We start from the raw sequence: 15,223 nt of genomic DNA, 5'->3' as shown, positions 1-15,223 counted from the left end.
TTGTTTGTTTAAGTATTTTCAGAACACGTTACTCATTTTCATGGTGTCAGTAATGACCTTGAGAAATTCGTATTGTAGATTTACTTTTATGGAAACCCTAGTAGCCTAGTGGTTAAGTGCCAGGGCTGCTAACCAAAAGGCTGGCAGTTCGAATTCACCAGCCGCTCCCTGGAAACTCTATGGGGCAGTTCTACTCTGTCCTATAGGGTCGCTATGAGTCCGAATCGACTCGATGGCTACAGGTTTGGTTTCTTTTTTCCTGAATATTTTCCTGTTGGTGTGAAGGCATGCCTGTTTATTTTCCCCATTTGTCTACTTGTCAGTAACAGCCAGGTGGCGGATACATGTCAAGAAAACTAATCGCCCTGTAACAGGATTTGGAATGGAATTAATGCGGGACGTGCGCCCTTCCTGTCATAGCTTTAACAGCCCAAGGTCCAGGCCCGCTCAGAGACCAGCTGGTTAGCAATTGTACCCCAGGGCATCGCAGGCTTTCTTCCAAGGTTACCCAGTGAGTTGTGTGAGATTCAACACTCGGGCTTCGCGGAGACAGCACTTCAGTTTGTGACTGCAACTGTGGCCAACCCATCCCGGACGCCCAGGGAGGCAAACACATTTCCTACTTTTAAGGTGATGAGAAGGGGCTGGAATGCCGTGGAGCCAACGAGCCTGTCCTGCCTGACAAGTTTCTGCTTCTGGACGCCTCTGAACCTCTGACACGCCTCAATCGAGCGGGTGCAGCCGTGGAGTCATTTGTAGGGGTAGCCCTGAGTGCTGTCAATATTGCCCCGGGACTTCCAGCCCTCACAGCTGCTCTGTGAGGAGCCTCCAAGTTCTTGCTCCGCACTTGCACGCACCGCGCACGTGCCTCTTCCACCTCCCGGCTCCTCTCCCTGTCTGCCGGCCTGCGCCCCTCCCACCTAGTCTCCAGGCCCCCACCTGCCTGCCCGCGGGAAGGGGGCGGAGTCGTGGGGCCTCCTGACGTCACCCTTGCGAGAGGGGGCGGGGCTGTGGGAACCGCAGTGCAGCGCAGAGGGGCGGGGCGGGGCGGGGCCTCGGGCGCGTGACCTGGCTGCGGGAGGCAGGAACCAGGAGAAAGGTGTGGGGGGCCGGGACCTGGCGATTCTGGAGTCTGGCTCCGGGAGGCGGGGCGGGGAGTGGCGGGGCTGAGGCGACCGGTGCCCTGCGAATTGCTAAAGCGGGTCAAGCTTCCTTCTTCGCTCCCCGCCCCTTCTTCTCCTCCCACCTGGGCCTCTGCCTGGAGACGCGCACCTGGCAACCGGCGGCCGCGCTCCGCCGCGTCCCCGCCTTCTCTGCTCCGGCGGGTGCCCAGAGCCTGCCCCGCACCCCGAGGCGGCCCCCGGCGCCCGCTCCCCGCCCTTGGCCGGCGCTGCGCTCGCTGTACGCGGCCACGAGCGCTCGCTCGTTGATGCCGTTTTGGGGGTGACCCCGCGCGGCGGCGGCGGCGGCGGCTCCTGCTCCATGGTAGCCGGGTGTTAGTGGCCGCGGCAGTGCCGGACTCGGGTGCGCGGCGCCGGGGTGGCAAGGCGGCCGGCCAGCGGACCCCGCGCGTGGCTCGGGTTTCGGGGCGCTGGAGGAGGCCGTCGCGGCCACGCGGGAGCGGGCGATGTTGGAGCTGAGGCACCGAGGGGGCTGCCCCGGCCCCGGGGGAGCGGTGGCGTCGCCGCCCCGCGAGGGAGAGGCGGCTGGCGGCGACCACGAAACCGAGAGCACCAGCGACAAAGTAAGTAGAGCCGCGAGAGAGCTACACCTGCTTTTGGCTGGGTCCTGGTTTGGGCAGGTACACCAGGGAGCAAGGATGGGGCCCACGGAATATCAGGTGAAGGTGCGGGCTGCCCGCTGCCCCTTCCTTCCTTCTGGCCGGGCTGCATTTGCTCCTTTCTGCAAGTGGGGTCAAGAACCCGGCCCCGGTGATGGTGCGCGTCCCAGGAAGACGATGACAGCTGCCCGGGAGAGCTGGATGATTCAACTTGGCTACAGTTTAGCGTCTTTCCAGTCCAGCCGTCTCCCCGGGGTCTGGGGCGACACTAGAACCAGGATGGAACCTGCCACCTTAGAAGCTACGGTTTCCCAGCAGCTACCACCTCACTCCTCTCCTGAGTAGAGGGAACAAGTTAGTGAGGACTAAACTCAAGACAACACCTACGGTTCTAACATGTCATTGGATCGTGACGCTAGAGGCTTGGCTTCTTGTGCTACCCGATCAGCACTTTCGTCTCCTTCGTCGTTTTTCAGTATAATAGGTTTTGGAGGCTTTAGAGTATCAGACACCTGACACAATTGTAATCTTCCAGCTTCTTTTGATTCCGCGAAAAGACAGTGCAGTTCCTCTGTCTACCGGTAGATTTTATCTAACCTGGCACGTTGATTCCTGAGGATTTTTCACCTTTTTTTTTTTTTTTTAAATAGATTACCCTTGTTTCACATTTAAGAATAAGTATAGGTAATATCACTATTCTATTTAAAGCTAGAAAAGAACCAAATTTAGGGCTTTTTAGATAATTAAGTGGCATAAGTAGGAACTTTTGAAAAACGTAGTTTAATGACCATATGGACTTGTTGGTTTAGGAAATTGAGCAAGAGAATAGATTGTTTTATAAAAATTTGTTTATAAAATTCCATTTTATTCAGGAAGCCCAAAGCACTTAAACTATTCCTAGAAACATTCTTTTTTGGGATTAGGTACTGCAATATGAACTGCAGAAGTGAAGTGGCTTGCCCAAGGTCAAGTCAGTGCCCTTTTGGAACTAGAACCTAAACTTCCTGATTGCTTTTGTGGTCTGTACCTTTGCTGAGACTCATCGGCGGTTCTGACTGGGGAACGTTCCACCTTCTGCTTGATGTAACCCATGTTCTGGGATGGATTAGCCAGGAAGCAAGGTACACACAGGCTTAACTGTGTTTATTTACTAATCTGCGGTACACAGTCTCACATGGGATTCAACATATCTTTGGTGTGGTGAAAAAGAGGTGAAATTGTGCACTACAGATTAGTAAGAAAGCACAAGTAATCCTGTGTGTACCTTGCTTATTGGGTAATCCATCCTTTGCCATGTTACGAAGCTCTAGTAGGAATGTGTCATAAATATGCCAGAAATAAAAAGCTTAACAGTGATGTTAGGACTGAAATTTTAGAATTAGTGGGATGACAGACCCTTTTTTCCTATCCTTGATAAAAAAATAATGAGAGCATGTGATAGAACATATGTATCAAGGAATTATCCAAATATAACAGTTTTCAGCTACCGAAGTTAACGAGCTAGAAACAGTGGGCTGAAAATAGTCTTTGTGAAAATCACCTTGGAAACTAGACCAAAAATAGAATTAATTAGGTTGAGTTTTGTTTTGTTCCAGAACTGGTGTAGTTTAGAATCAAGGAAATACCTGCTTCCCCATGTTGACTTCCTTAACTAGAAAAAGCTAACAAGCTTTTGTAAGATTAAACACGTTCGGGAAGCCATGCAGAACATACCTTTTGAATTAATTTTTTAAAATGGAAAACTACTTATGTGGTTTGATTTGACTCAGGGCTGTTGTCTCTAGATATCTGTGGCTGGGTTACCTCACTGCATATTTATTTATTAATTTATAAACACTGTACTGCTGGTTGTCATTAGTAAATCCAGCTGGATTTTGCTTTCTGAGAGTAGGCTTCACCATATGTAGACTGATTTGTTAAGATTTCTTGGCTAATGATGAGCGTATTCAAACTGTCTAAAATATTGCTGTACTTTTAGAGTTTTATCACAAGGAAGTCCTGACTTGGTAAGCTTCGAGACATTGAGCTCTGTCCTTCTGTCTTTTCTTATCTGGGTATGTATTTGAACACACCTGTATTTCCAGGTCAAGGACTATTTTAAAATCAGTTTGCATAATAAAAAAACCCACTGCTGTCGAGTTGATTGCGACCCTATAGGACAGAGTAGAACTGCCCCATAGAGTTTCCAAGGAGCGCCTGGCGGATTTGAACTGCTGACCTTTTGGTTAGCAGCCATAGCACTTAACCACTACGCCACCAGGGTTAGTTTGCACAATGGAGGCTGGTTAATATTTGGTGCTTCCAAACGTTTTAAGTGCCTTCTCTGTTTAAGTTGCAACAAAGGCAAAACTCTTGGGGAATTAATGAAGGATGTGTATTATATCCTGCTGTTATAGTACATTCCCATGCATTGCTATTTCATGGTCTTTTAATAATGGTATTATTAACGTGACATTCCCATTGTGCAGGAGCTGGAGAGTTAGGCTGAAAAAGGCTTCCTTTCCAAAGAATTAGCAAGTGAAAAAAAGTGCCTCTTACCCGCAGGGCAGTGTTCCAGGTTGTTAAATGCTGGAGTGGTACTTGAAAGATGATGAGGACCACCCCCCCAAGGAGCCCCACCTCCCAGTAGATTTACTAGAAGTCTGTACAAGGCTCATTTTTAAGCACAGATGGCATGGTTGGACTTTACACGGAGACAATAGGAAAAGCTTTCAAAAGAGGGGTCAAGTGAGGGTTGAGCTTGGGTTGAAAAGATGCATGGAGACTTGTTAGGTAGTCAACGGTTGGAGAAAGTCATCGCAGGCAGAGGGCTAGGCTTAAAAAAAAAAAAAGGCTTAGGGAACTGAAATTAGTTTGGTATTGCTAAAACATGAACTACGTGTATTTGGGAGGTGGGGTGGGAAGCTTGAGAGTCTTGCGAAGGAGGTTAGATTTTATTCCATGGACTCTGGAAGCTTTTGCAGAGGTATTAGCCTATCATTCTGGCAGTGGTATGGAGATAGTATTGAAGGGGAAGAGATCTGCCACAAAAAAGATAGGGTACTACAAATGGTATAGATAGTAGGGAATCATAGACTCATAGAGCTTCAAGGGATCTTAGAAACAATTAGTTCAACCCAATCATTTTATGTATGTGTGTATATATATGTATATCTATGTAAATGATAATAAATTTGCTCCAGAGTATTGTTGTTATTGCCCAAAATGATCTAGAGCAAGTGGCAGATCTTACCTCTGGACTCTGGTCTCATTCTAGGATTAGTGTGACTGGAACACAATTACAGTGCCAATTTTAGGGAGTGTCTTAGTTTCTAGTGCTGCTGTAACAGAAATACCATAAGCGGGTGGCTTTAAATGAACAGAAATTTATTTTCTCACAGCTCAGGGGGCTAGACATCCAAATTCAGGACACCAGTCCTAGAGGAAGGCTCTCTCTGTGTCAGTTCTGGGGGAAGATCCTTGTCTTTTTCAGCTTCTGTAGCCCTGGCTTCCTAGGTTCCTTCACAAGGCATCTATCTCGTCCTCCCACTCTACCCCACAATTTGTACTTCCATCTCTCTGTCTATGCAAGTCTTTATAAATCAGAGTGATTAGGTTTAGAACACACTCTACACTGACATGGCTTCTTTAACATAACAAAGGAGACCCTATTCCCAAAAGGGATTACATCCATGGCTATAGGGGTTTGGATTCCAGAGCAGCATATTTTAGGGGGACACGATTCAATCCATAACAGGGAATATGATAAGAAATGACCAAGGAGCAACCAGCAAAATTATCAAATTTACTGAAGGTTCAGTTGACGTAAAATAACATAAATTTATTGTGTACCAAATTAGCAGGGAGGTTGTCGTGCAAATAATTAAGAACTCTGAACAAGACTAAACCAAACACATTACTGTCAAGTCTATTCCAACTCATAGCAATCCTATAGGATAGAGTAGACCTGCCCCATAGTATTTCCAAGGAATGGCTGGTGGATTAGAACTGCTGACCAGGGCTCCTAGTTAAGGGCTCACTACTAGTGAAAAAGTTGGGGTTTGAACCCACCCAGAGGTGCCACAGAAGACAGGCCTGGCAGTTTGCTTCCAAAAGTTTATAGCTTTGAAAACCCTATGGAACAGTTGTATTCTGTACATGTGGGTTGGAATAGACTCGAAGCAGCTGATAGCAACAACCCAATTAGCATAGTTCTGTAACTCAGTAGGACTAAGAGTCATAATAGTGCTTGTAGAGCAATTTTGAGTTTACAGGATACTTTTACATCTCACTTTATTTGATCCTCACGACTACGTGTTAGGAGTACCACCATTTAATAGCTGAGAAGAAAGGCACTGGGAATGCCAAAAGGTCAAGTAGGTGAAGGGAATTAGAGAGTCAATGAGGACAGGATTGAGGTGGCTGACCACAGGTTAGGGAGGGAAGGGAAGTGGACTGAAGCCCCAAGTGGGCTGATGAAGCTCTGAATGCGTAAAGAGGTATTGAGCAATTCAAAATGGAGATTAAGACCTGAGAGAGAAGGGAACACAAACACATTGAAGCTGTGGCCAGTAACAGGGAACCCTAGTGGAATAGTGTGGTTTCAGATAAGGTCCCTGGTGTGCTTGTGCATGGTGGGCTGTGGCTTTGAAATAAGTTTCGGTTTGTGAAGTTGAGGGGGAGACAATCCAGAGGCCAGTTAATGTCTCTCCTTCCTCATTTGAGATCTGTGCAATTCCTTTCTTAAGCACTCTAATTTTTTTTTTAACTTTTTATTTTGGAATAATTTAGATTTACAAAACAGTTGCAAAGGTAGTAGAGTTTCTGTGGACCCATCACTCAATTTTGCCTAGTGTTCATATTCTATATAATCCTGGTACATTTGTCAAAACAAGAAATTAACATTGGCGCAACATTATAAACCAGACTATAGATTTTATTCGGATTTCACCAATTTTTTAACTGATGTTCTTTTACTGTCCTGGGATCCAGTCCAGAATGCCACATTTGCATCTTGTCTGCTGTACTTTTTAACTAAACCTTTATTTATTTCCTGGAAATCATTTCTTCATTTTGCCACGCTTCAGTGTGGCAAAGACTAAGGTGTTGCTTGCAGATGTAAGGAATATTTTCTATATATATTTTTTCATTTAAATTTAGCCTATTAATAAAATACTAATATTTAGATCTGTTGTTGTTCGCTGCCATCGAATTGGCTCCTGACTTATGGTGACCCAGTACACAACCTGGTCCTGTGCCATCCACATGATCCCTTGTGGAGGGGACCACTGTGATCCATAGGCTCACAGTCATTGGCTGATTGTTGGAAGTAGATTGCCAGCTTTCTTCCTAATTCATCTTAGTCTGGAAGCTCCACTGAAATCTGTTCAGCATTTTAGCAGTATACACAAGCCTCCACTGATAGAAGGGTGGCGGCTGTGCCTGAGGTGCATCGTCTGGGAGTCAAACCTGGGTCTCTCGCATGGAAGGCAAGAATTTTACCACTGAACCAGACTTCTAGAATATCAGCTAGGCTGACGCTCTCCCCTCGTTGATCAGTCCTTATTCAGTATCGCCACCTAAATAATTTTCTGTAGTTCAACTTTTACTATTTGCGGTATATTCATTTTATATAACATTTTTTGAATGTAGTATATTCTTTCTCTGTAGCATTTTTTGATAAGACAGAGATGAGTTTTTGGCTTTGGTAGTGTTTTGGAGGGGGGAAGGGCAAGGTTAGAATTTGAGAATTAGAAGTTCTGTTTAAAGCAAGTCTTTCAGTGTGAGAATTTAAGATTGGGTAAGGATCACAATAAGGAGCCTTGGTGGCACAGTGGATCAGGACTCTGCTGCTAACTAAAAGGTTGGTGGTTTGAACCCACCAGCCGCTCCGTGGGAGAAAGATGTGGCGGTTTGCTTCTGTAAAGATTACAGCTGCCCTTCAGGGTTTCTATGAATCGGCATTGATTCTATGGCAATGGCCTTGGTAGGATCACAACGTAACGGTTTGGGATTGCCGGAAAAGAAATAGCAAGGTAAAGATTTTGAGGTGAGGGGTTTGAAAAGTCTTAGGACAAAAACTGTTGATGTTTCCTGTTGAAGAAGTTGATGTATCTTTGGAAAGTTCTTATAGTGAACTAACTGTGAACTCCTGTGCAAGAGTTTCCTGGAATTGTGTAATTATGTTAATGAAGATTGTGAAATAGGAAAGTGGTGTTAATGCAGGCAATAAGCTATATGAGGGTAAGGGGAAAGGTAGAAAGGTAGTTTGACATTCTTATGTTTTATATTTTATTTCAGATTTCTAAAGAATACCCCGGTGTTACCACATGAATTTTACTTACATTTACAATCTTGATTTTAAATACATTGTTTTGTTCTTATTTTGAGGAATTTTGCCATAGGATGCCATCAGCTACCTCAGGCTTTGGAGGTATGCTGCAATGGACTTTTTGATGTAAACAATATTTTCTTTGCCATAAATGGGAAAAGTAGAACAATTTAAAATAGTCCTCTGGAAAATTATCTCATAAAGAAAAAATGGTATGTACATATGTAGTATAATTATACTTTGTGTCCTTTCATTCATTTTTATAAAACAGACTTTAATATGTTTGCACATCAGTGACACAGCTAACTACAGGGGTTTTGTGTATTTGTTTTCCTTTAGCTATTTGTATTTGGAGATGCCTTTTTAAAAATACAGGTTTTATTTCACTCAGCATAATGTTTTCAGGCTCCTTCTATACTGTAGCATGTATCATCAAGACTTCATTTCTCCTACTGGCTGATAGTATATTCCATTGTATGCATGTGCCACATTTTATTTATCCATTCATCTGTTGATGGACATTTAGGTTTTTTCCATCGTTTGGCTATTATGAATAGTGCTGCAGTGAACATTGGTGTACAAGTCTCTTTTTGAGTCTCTGCTTTCAAGTCTTTTGGGTATATACCTAGAAGTGAATTGCTGGGTAACATGGATATGTTATCAGGAGGGACCAGTCCCTGGAGAAGAACATCATGCTTGATAAAGTAGAGGAGGTCAGCAAAAAAGAGAAAGGCCCTTGATGAGATGGATTGACACAGTGGCTATAACAATGGGCTTAAGCACAGCAGTGACTATGAGGATGGCACAGGACTGGGTAGTCTTTCATTCTGTTGTACATAGGGTCGCTGTGAGTCAGAACCAACTCAATGACACCTAACAGCAACAACATGGTAGTTCTATTTTTATTTTTTTGAGGAACTGTTACCCTGTTTTCTCACAATGGCTGTACCATTTTGCATTCCTACCAGCAATGGAAAAGAGTTCCAGTTTACCCACATCCTTGCTAACATTTGTTATTTTTTGATTTTTTTTTTTCTTAAATTTTAGCCATCCCAGTGGGAGTTAAATGGTATCTCATTGTGGTTTTGATTTGTATCTCTCTGATGGCTGATGACACTGAGCATCTTTTCATGTGCCTGGTGGCCATTTGAATGTCCTCTTTGGTGAAATGTCAGTTCAAGACCTTTGCCCATTTTGTGATTGGGCTATTTGTGTTTTGTTATTAAGTTGTCTAAGTTTTGCATTTTTTTTTTTGGCTATTAAATTCTTATCAGATATATGGTTTCCAAAGATATTCTCCTAGTCAGCAACTTGTCTATTCACTTTTTTGGTAAAGTCTTTTGATGAACAAAATTTTTTAATTTTTATGAGGCCCCGTTTAGCATGTCTTGATACCTGCTATGGTATGGATGGAGCTTGAAGACATTATGCTGAGCAAAATAAACCAACCACAAAAGGACAAATACTGTATGACCTCGCTTATGTAAAAAGACAAGAAAAGGCAAATGTACAGAGACCAAAGTTTATTGGTGGTTACCAGGGGTGGGAGGGAGGGAGGAAAAGGGGGATTAATGGTGATGGAAAAATCACATTGATTAAGGGTGCAGTTGCACGGCTGATTATTGTAATTGCTGTCAATAAATTGTACGCCTGTCAGATGTTAAATTGGCAAAAAGTTGTGTGATACAGTTATAACAATGACAAGGGAAAAAAAAAAAAGTGGCTGCTGAGGCTGCTTATGTACAGCCAGACACCTTATGGGATTTGGTTCCTTGGTTTGAAGATTTAGGATCATGGTTTTATGGGACATCCCAGTTAATTGGCCTAATAATGTATTTAGTACTTCTGTTCTAGTTTGTTGTGTATTGCCCGTGGTCTTAAAACCTTGCAAACAGCCATCCAAGGCATAACAATTAGTCTCTATTGACCTGGAGCAACAGAAGAAGAGGGAGAGTCAGTAATAGAGGAATGTGTGGCTAATTGCTTCTACAAACAACTGCCTCCTTTGCTATGAGACCAGAAGAACTGGATGGTGCCTGGCACCATTACTGAACATTTTGACCAAAGATTCTATAGAAGAATCCTGATCACATGGGGGGAAATACAGAACCGTATTTCAAATTCTCATGGACTCCAGACTTTCTGGAGCCATGGAGGATGAACCTCTGAAACTATAGCCTTGAGATAATCTTTAAACCTTAGACCAAAAATATCCCCTGAACTCTTCTTAAAACCAAACAGTAGTTTAGCTTAACTTGTAAAAAATGGTCTGTCTTCAGCATTATGCTCTTTTAAGAACTATTTATATGGGGTCAAATTGACAACAGGAACTTGAAAAATTAGATGGGAACCTTAGGGGGCAATGAGTTTATGTTAATGAGGGAGGAACAACTCAGAAAAGGAGGGTAAGAATGGTTGCACAACTCAAAGAATGTAATCAGTGTCACTAAATGGTACGTGTAGAAACTGTTGAATTGGTGTATGTTTTGCTGTGTATATTCTCAACAACAACAAAATAAATAAAATTTAGGGTAAAAATGAATGTTTTAATTCAATATAAGAAAAATAAGGCATTTAAGAATTTACTAACATAATTTCTAAGTGTGGTTTGGTTCCATATGTTCAGTAAATGCTTGTTGGATACCTATTATATTTGAGGCTTTGACCTTTTTAGTGTGTGTGTGTGTGGCTCTTTATGCTCTCCCTATCTTTGAGAAAAGGGCAGGATTCGTTTGCTGCCCAACAACTAATTATAGTACTATAATACTAACACCTTGGAGTGTGGACTTTAACTGAATGGTATAAAGATAATTTATCAATGTAAAGAAGTTCCTGAGTGGCTCAAACAATGCGCTCAGCTGCTAACCAAAAAATTGGAGGTTCGAGTGCACCCAGTGGTACCTCAGAAGAAAGACCTGGCAATCTACTTCTGGAAAATCAGCCATTGAAAACCCTATGGAGCATAATTCTACCCTGACATACATGGGGCCACCATGAGTTGGAGTTGACTCCATGGCAATGGCTTTTATTTTTTTGTATCCATGTAAAGTGATTTATATCTTGCAAAATACTCACATACATAAAATTCCAATTCCAATCTTTTAAATAATTCGGTAGGCAAGTGACATGGATTGAATTGTGTCCCCCAAAAATTAAGTGTCAACTTGGCTAGGCCATGATTCCCAGTATTGTGTGATTGTCCACCATTTTGTCATCTGAGGTGATTATCTTATGTATTGGAAATCCTGGAAACCCTGGTGGCATAGTGGTTAAGTGCTATGGCTGGTAACTAAAAGGTCAGCAGTTCAGATCCACCAGGTATTCCTTGGAAACCCAATGGGGCAGTTCTACTCTGTCTGTAGGGTCCCTGTGAGTCAGAATTGACGGCAAGGGGTATTGTAAATCCTGCCTCTACGATGTTAATGAGGCAGGATTAGCAGGAGTTATGTTAATGAGGCAGAACTCAATCTACAAGGTTAGGTTGTATCTTAAACCAGTCTTTTTTGAGATATAAAAGAGAGAAGCGAGCAGAGAGGTGGGGGACCTCATACAACCAAGAAAGTAGTGCCAGGAGCAGAGTATGTCCTTTGGACCCAGGGTCACTGCACTGAGAAGCTCCCAGACCAGGGGAAGATTGATGACAAGGACCTTCCTCCAGAGCCAACAGAGGAAATCTTCCCCTGGAGCTGGCACCCTGAATTTGGACTTCTAGCCTCCTAGACTGTGGGAGAATAAACATCTGTTTGTTAAAGCCGTCCACTCGTGGTATTTCTGTTATAGCAGCACTAGATAACTAAGACAACAAGGGAGATAGCTGTAGTTTACGCACGAGAGAACTAAGGTTTGAAAACTTCAACACCCTGCTCAGGGTCCCACGGTATTTAGAGCTGGAGTTTACCCTAAATTTTCTGACTAAGAAATGTGAAGAAGAGATTAGATATGAGGTTCTGAACTTATAAAACTAAAACATTTACTTTCTTAGGAAATTTTTTACTCTATTACTACTTATATGATTTCTGATATGTGAAGTTAGTGTTAGATAAGAAACTTTTAGCTGAAAACCTGTAATTCGGTGAGTTCAGGCATCTGGATAGAAGTCAGACAAAAATGTTCCTAGTAATTTCTTCGTTTATTTTATGATTGATTAGTAAAAGAAGTCACTATCTTTAATTTTACTTTATAGCTGTTTATAAGGCATCCTGGTGGCACAGTAGTTAAATGCTTGGCTGCTAACCAAAAGGTCAGTGTTTCGAACCCACTACTGGCTCCTTGGGAGAAAAGACCTGGAGACAGGCAGCCTAGGAAGCTCTATAGGGCAACTCTCCTCTGTCCTGTAGGGTCACTGTGAGTTGGAATTGACTGGACAGCAAACAGTAACAGCCAGATATGTATTGTAAACCTATTGTAACCTGTTGTACCTATTGTAAATGCTTTGATTTATTTAGTTGGGAAATTGTTTAGAACTTATGAGAATGGCATCACACTTTGAAGTGACTTCCAAAACGCAGAAAAACTAATTTCATTAATGACCAATTGATTATTGATCATTCCTGAGCTATGCCAAGTTTAGTTTTCTCTCTAAATGTTTACTTATTTCCTTATCTACAAAGAGAGGTCAAAGTTATTTTTCATGTCGTGTCATTGAATGTTTGTTTGCTTAAGAGTTTGTGATTTTAACCTTTCTTTTAAATATAAATGGGAATGTGCAGGCAAAGAGAGACAGGAGCCTGGTCCAACAAGAGGAGCCCCACACCTATGGAAAATTAAGGCTGCTTTTTGCCTGGTCCAACAAGAGGAGCCCCACACCTATGGAAAATTAAGGCTGCTTTTTGCAAACTCGGTGGCTGAGGAAGCAGTGTTGCTGTCCTGCTTCCTGGCTGTGGTTGCAATTCCCCTTATTTGCCAGGAGTCATGGCCAGCTATTTAAGATCTTCATGTAAGGCTGATGAAGCCAATCTGACTTCATCATCTGGCTGACCCAGGTGGGACCAAACCCATGGCAGTTAAGTTTGAGCTCACTACCATCCCTTGACCCAAGCAGGTCATTTAAAAAAACGACGTGGCACTGTGGGGCAGTAAATATTTATTGAGCCATCTGGGACTGAATATTTTCCCTTTATATATAAAAATCCAGGTCTGGAAAACAAAGTCAGACCCGTATCTCTCTCAGAGTTTCGTTTCTTGCCCACTTTTATTTGCTCTTGAACTGTCTCAGGGTTGATGCTTTGCACAACTCAAGGAGACATGATTCGTGTAGAGTTCAATGCAGATGGTGCTCTTAGAATTCTGCTTGTGGTAGTCCTACCTACAATTTATATTGCTTTCAGTAAATAACGGAGTTCATCCAAAAGGATCATGATACAAGGAACACTTAGGTGTCTATCAGTCAGTCTCCAGGGTGACCTGTTCTCCCAGAGGTAATCACAGCTTGAATTTTATGTTTACCATTGCCTTCCTTCCCTTGATAGGTTTAGAATATATGTTTGTATCCTCCAACACTATATTGTTCAGTTTTGATTTTTTTCTTAGCTTTTTACTATAGGTTTTCAATAATATAGAAAAGTTAAAAGATTAGTATAGTGATGGTCAGGTGTATCTGCCACTTAACAATTGTTAGAATGTTGCAAAATTTGCCTAATCCTCCCTTATATGTACAGATAAATATTTTGTTGGTGAACCATTTGAAAATAAGTTGCCTTCCAGTGTCTCTCTTAAAATAAAGACATTCTACATAATCGCAAGTACCATTATTGTGTCTAAAAAACTCAACAGTAATTTCCGTATCCCTGTATGCAGTTCATATTCAAACTTCCCTAAAGTGTCTACCATAGGGTCCCTGCACACACACTAAGATCCAGTCAAGGTTCACACATTGCAGAAAATATCCAGGAACAGACTTCATTATTCTTACCTTATATACTTGTTTCTCCTTTGAATGGAGGCAAGGCAGCAGAGCTGCAAGCATTATTTCACTTAGTCCTGAAAAAGTGAAGTGACCTACGGAGAGTTTAGCACTAATAAAATCTCAGGTAAAATGCAAATTTGTGATGACACTGGTATTTCACATTTGAATAAAACTCCTCAATATTCTAAGTTCTATTATCCCGTGAATTTTGCCTCTAGGGATCTTTATTTTTAATTAGGAATTTAAGACTTACATAAACAAAGCCATAAAACATATCAGAAAAACAAAACAAACCTCATTGCCGTGGGAGTTGATTCCAACCCCATGTGTTACAGAGTAGAACTGAGCTCCATAGGATTTTCTTGCCTATAATCTCTATAGAAGGAAATCTCCAGGCCTTTCTTGTGCCATACTGCTGGGTGGGTTCGAACCACTAACCTTTAGGCTGGTAGTCGAATGCAAACCATTTGCACTACCCAGAAACCTCATGAAACATAGTCTGATTTTAATGTGTAACAGAATGGAGTATCATCTGCTACCTGAATTCTCCTAATGATGTTCTTTGATGTCCCTCATTCAGTGATGAACATAACGTATTCATAGGTTGCAGGATGAAGATACAGACATCTTTGGGGGACCATTTTTCCACTTACAATATGCACCGTAAAGACAGGCTTTCTAGAAGTGACGTCTAAATAGGTGCTAGCCAGGCAAAGCTAGGCTGGAGGAGGAAGAATGTTACAAATAGAAGGATCAGCATTGCAAAACACTGAGAGGTTAAGACTGTGTTCACACCCCGGAGAGCACAGGAAGTTTTGTAGAGAATGGAGAAGGAGGGAGAGCATGACCAGAGCCATGGCTGGAAAGTAGAAGTTGCTGAGTTTATAAACCCTGTTAAGAAGGTTGGACTTGATCTTAAGCAGTGGGGAGCCACTGGAGGGATTTAAGTGGTGGAGTGACAGTAAAACTTGCCCTTTAGTGAGGCATTTTATGCACTGATGAGGCACATCTCATTTTCTCTTATCCTGGTTTCAAGACCTGATCGCACAGTGGTTAAAGCGCTCGGCTGCTAATCAAAAGATCGGCAGTTCAAACCTACCAGCTGCTCCTTGGGAGAAAAGTGTGGCAGTCTGCTTCTGGAAAGATTTGCAGCCTTTGAAACCCTAAGGGACAGTTCTACTCTGTTCTATCAGGTTGCTGTGAGTCGGAATCAACTCAAGGGCAGTGG

At 42.7% G+C, this 15,223-nt stretch overlaps 1 protein-coding gene across 1 annotated transcript in view; it reads left to right on the top strand.

Annotated features, from left to right (window-relative positions):
• The first annotated feature begins 1,084 nt into the window (after positions 1 to 1,084).
• Positions 1,085 to 15,223, top strand: part of CDS1 (CDP-diacylglycerol synthase 1) — an 86,055-nt gene continuing 71,916 nt past the window's right edge. Inside the window, exon 1 of the mRNA XM_049885827.1 lies at positions 1,085 to 1,744. Within this exon, the coding sequence (XP_049741784.1) occupies positions 1,628 to 1,744 (117 nt within the window). The 5' untranslated portion in view covers positions 1,085 to 1,627. The remainder of the gene's footprint in view (positions 1,745 to 15,223) is intronic.

The sequence above is a fragment of the Elephas maximus genome, chromosome 5 (genome assembly GCF_024166365.1).
Source record: "Elephas maximus indicus isolate mEleMax1 chromosome 5, mEleMax1 primary haplotype, whole genome shotgun sequence".
Lineage (NCBI taxonomy): Eukaryota > Metazoa > Chordata > Mammalia > Proboscidea > Elephantidae > Elephas > Elephas maximus.
This window is presented reverse-complemented; position numbering and strand designations above follow the sequence as displayed.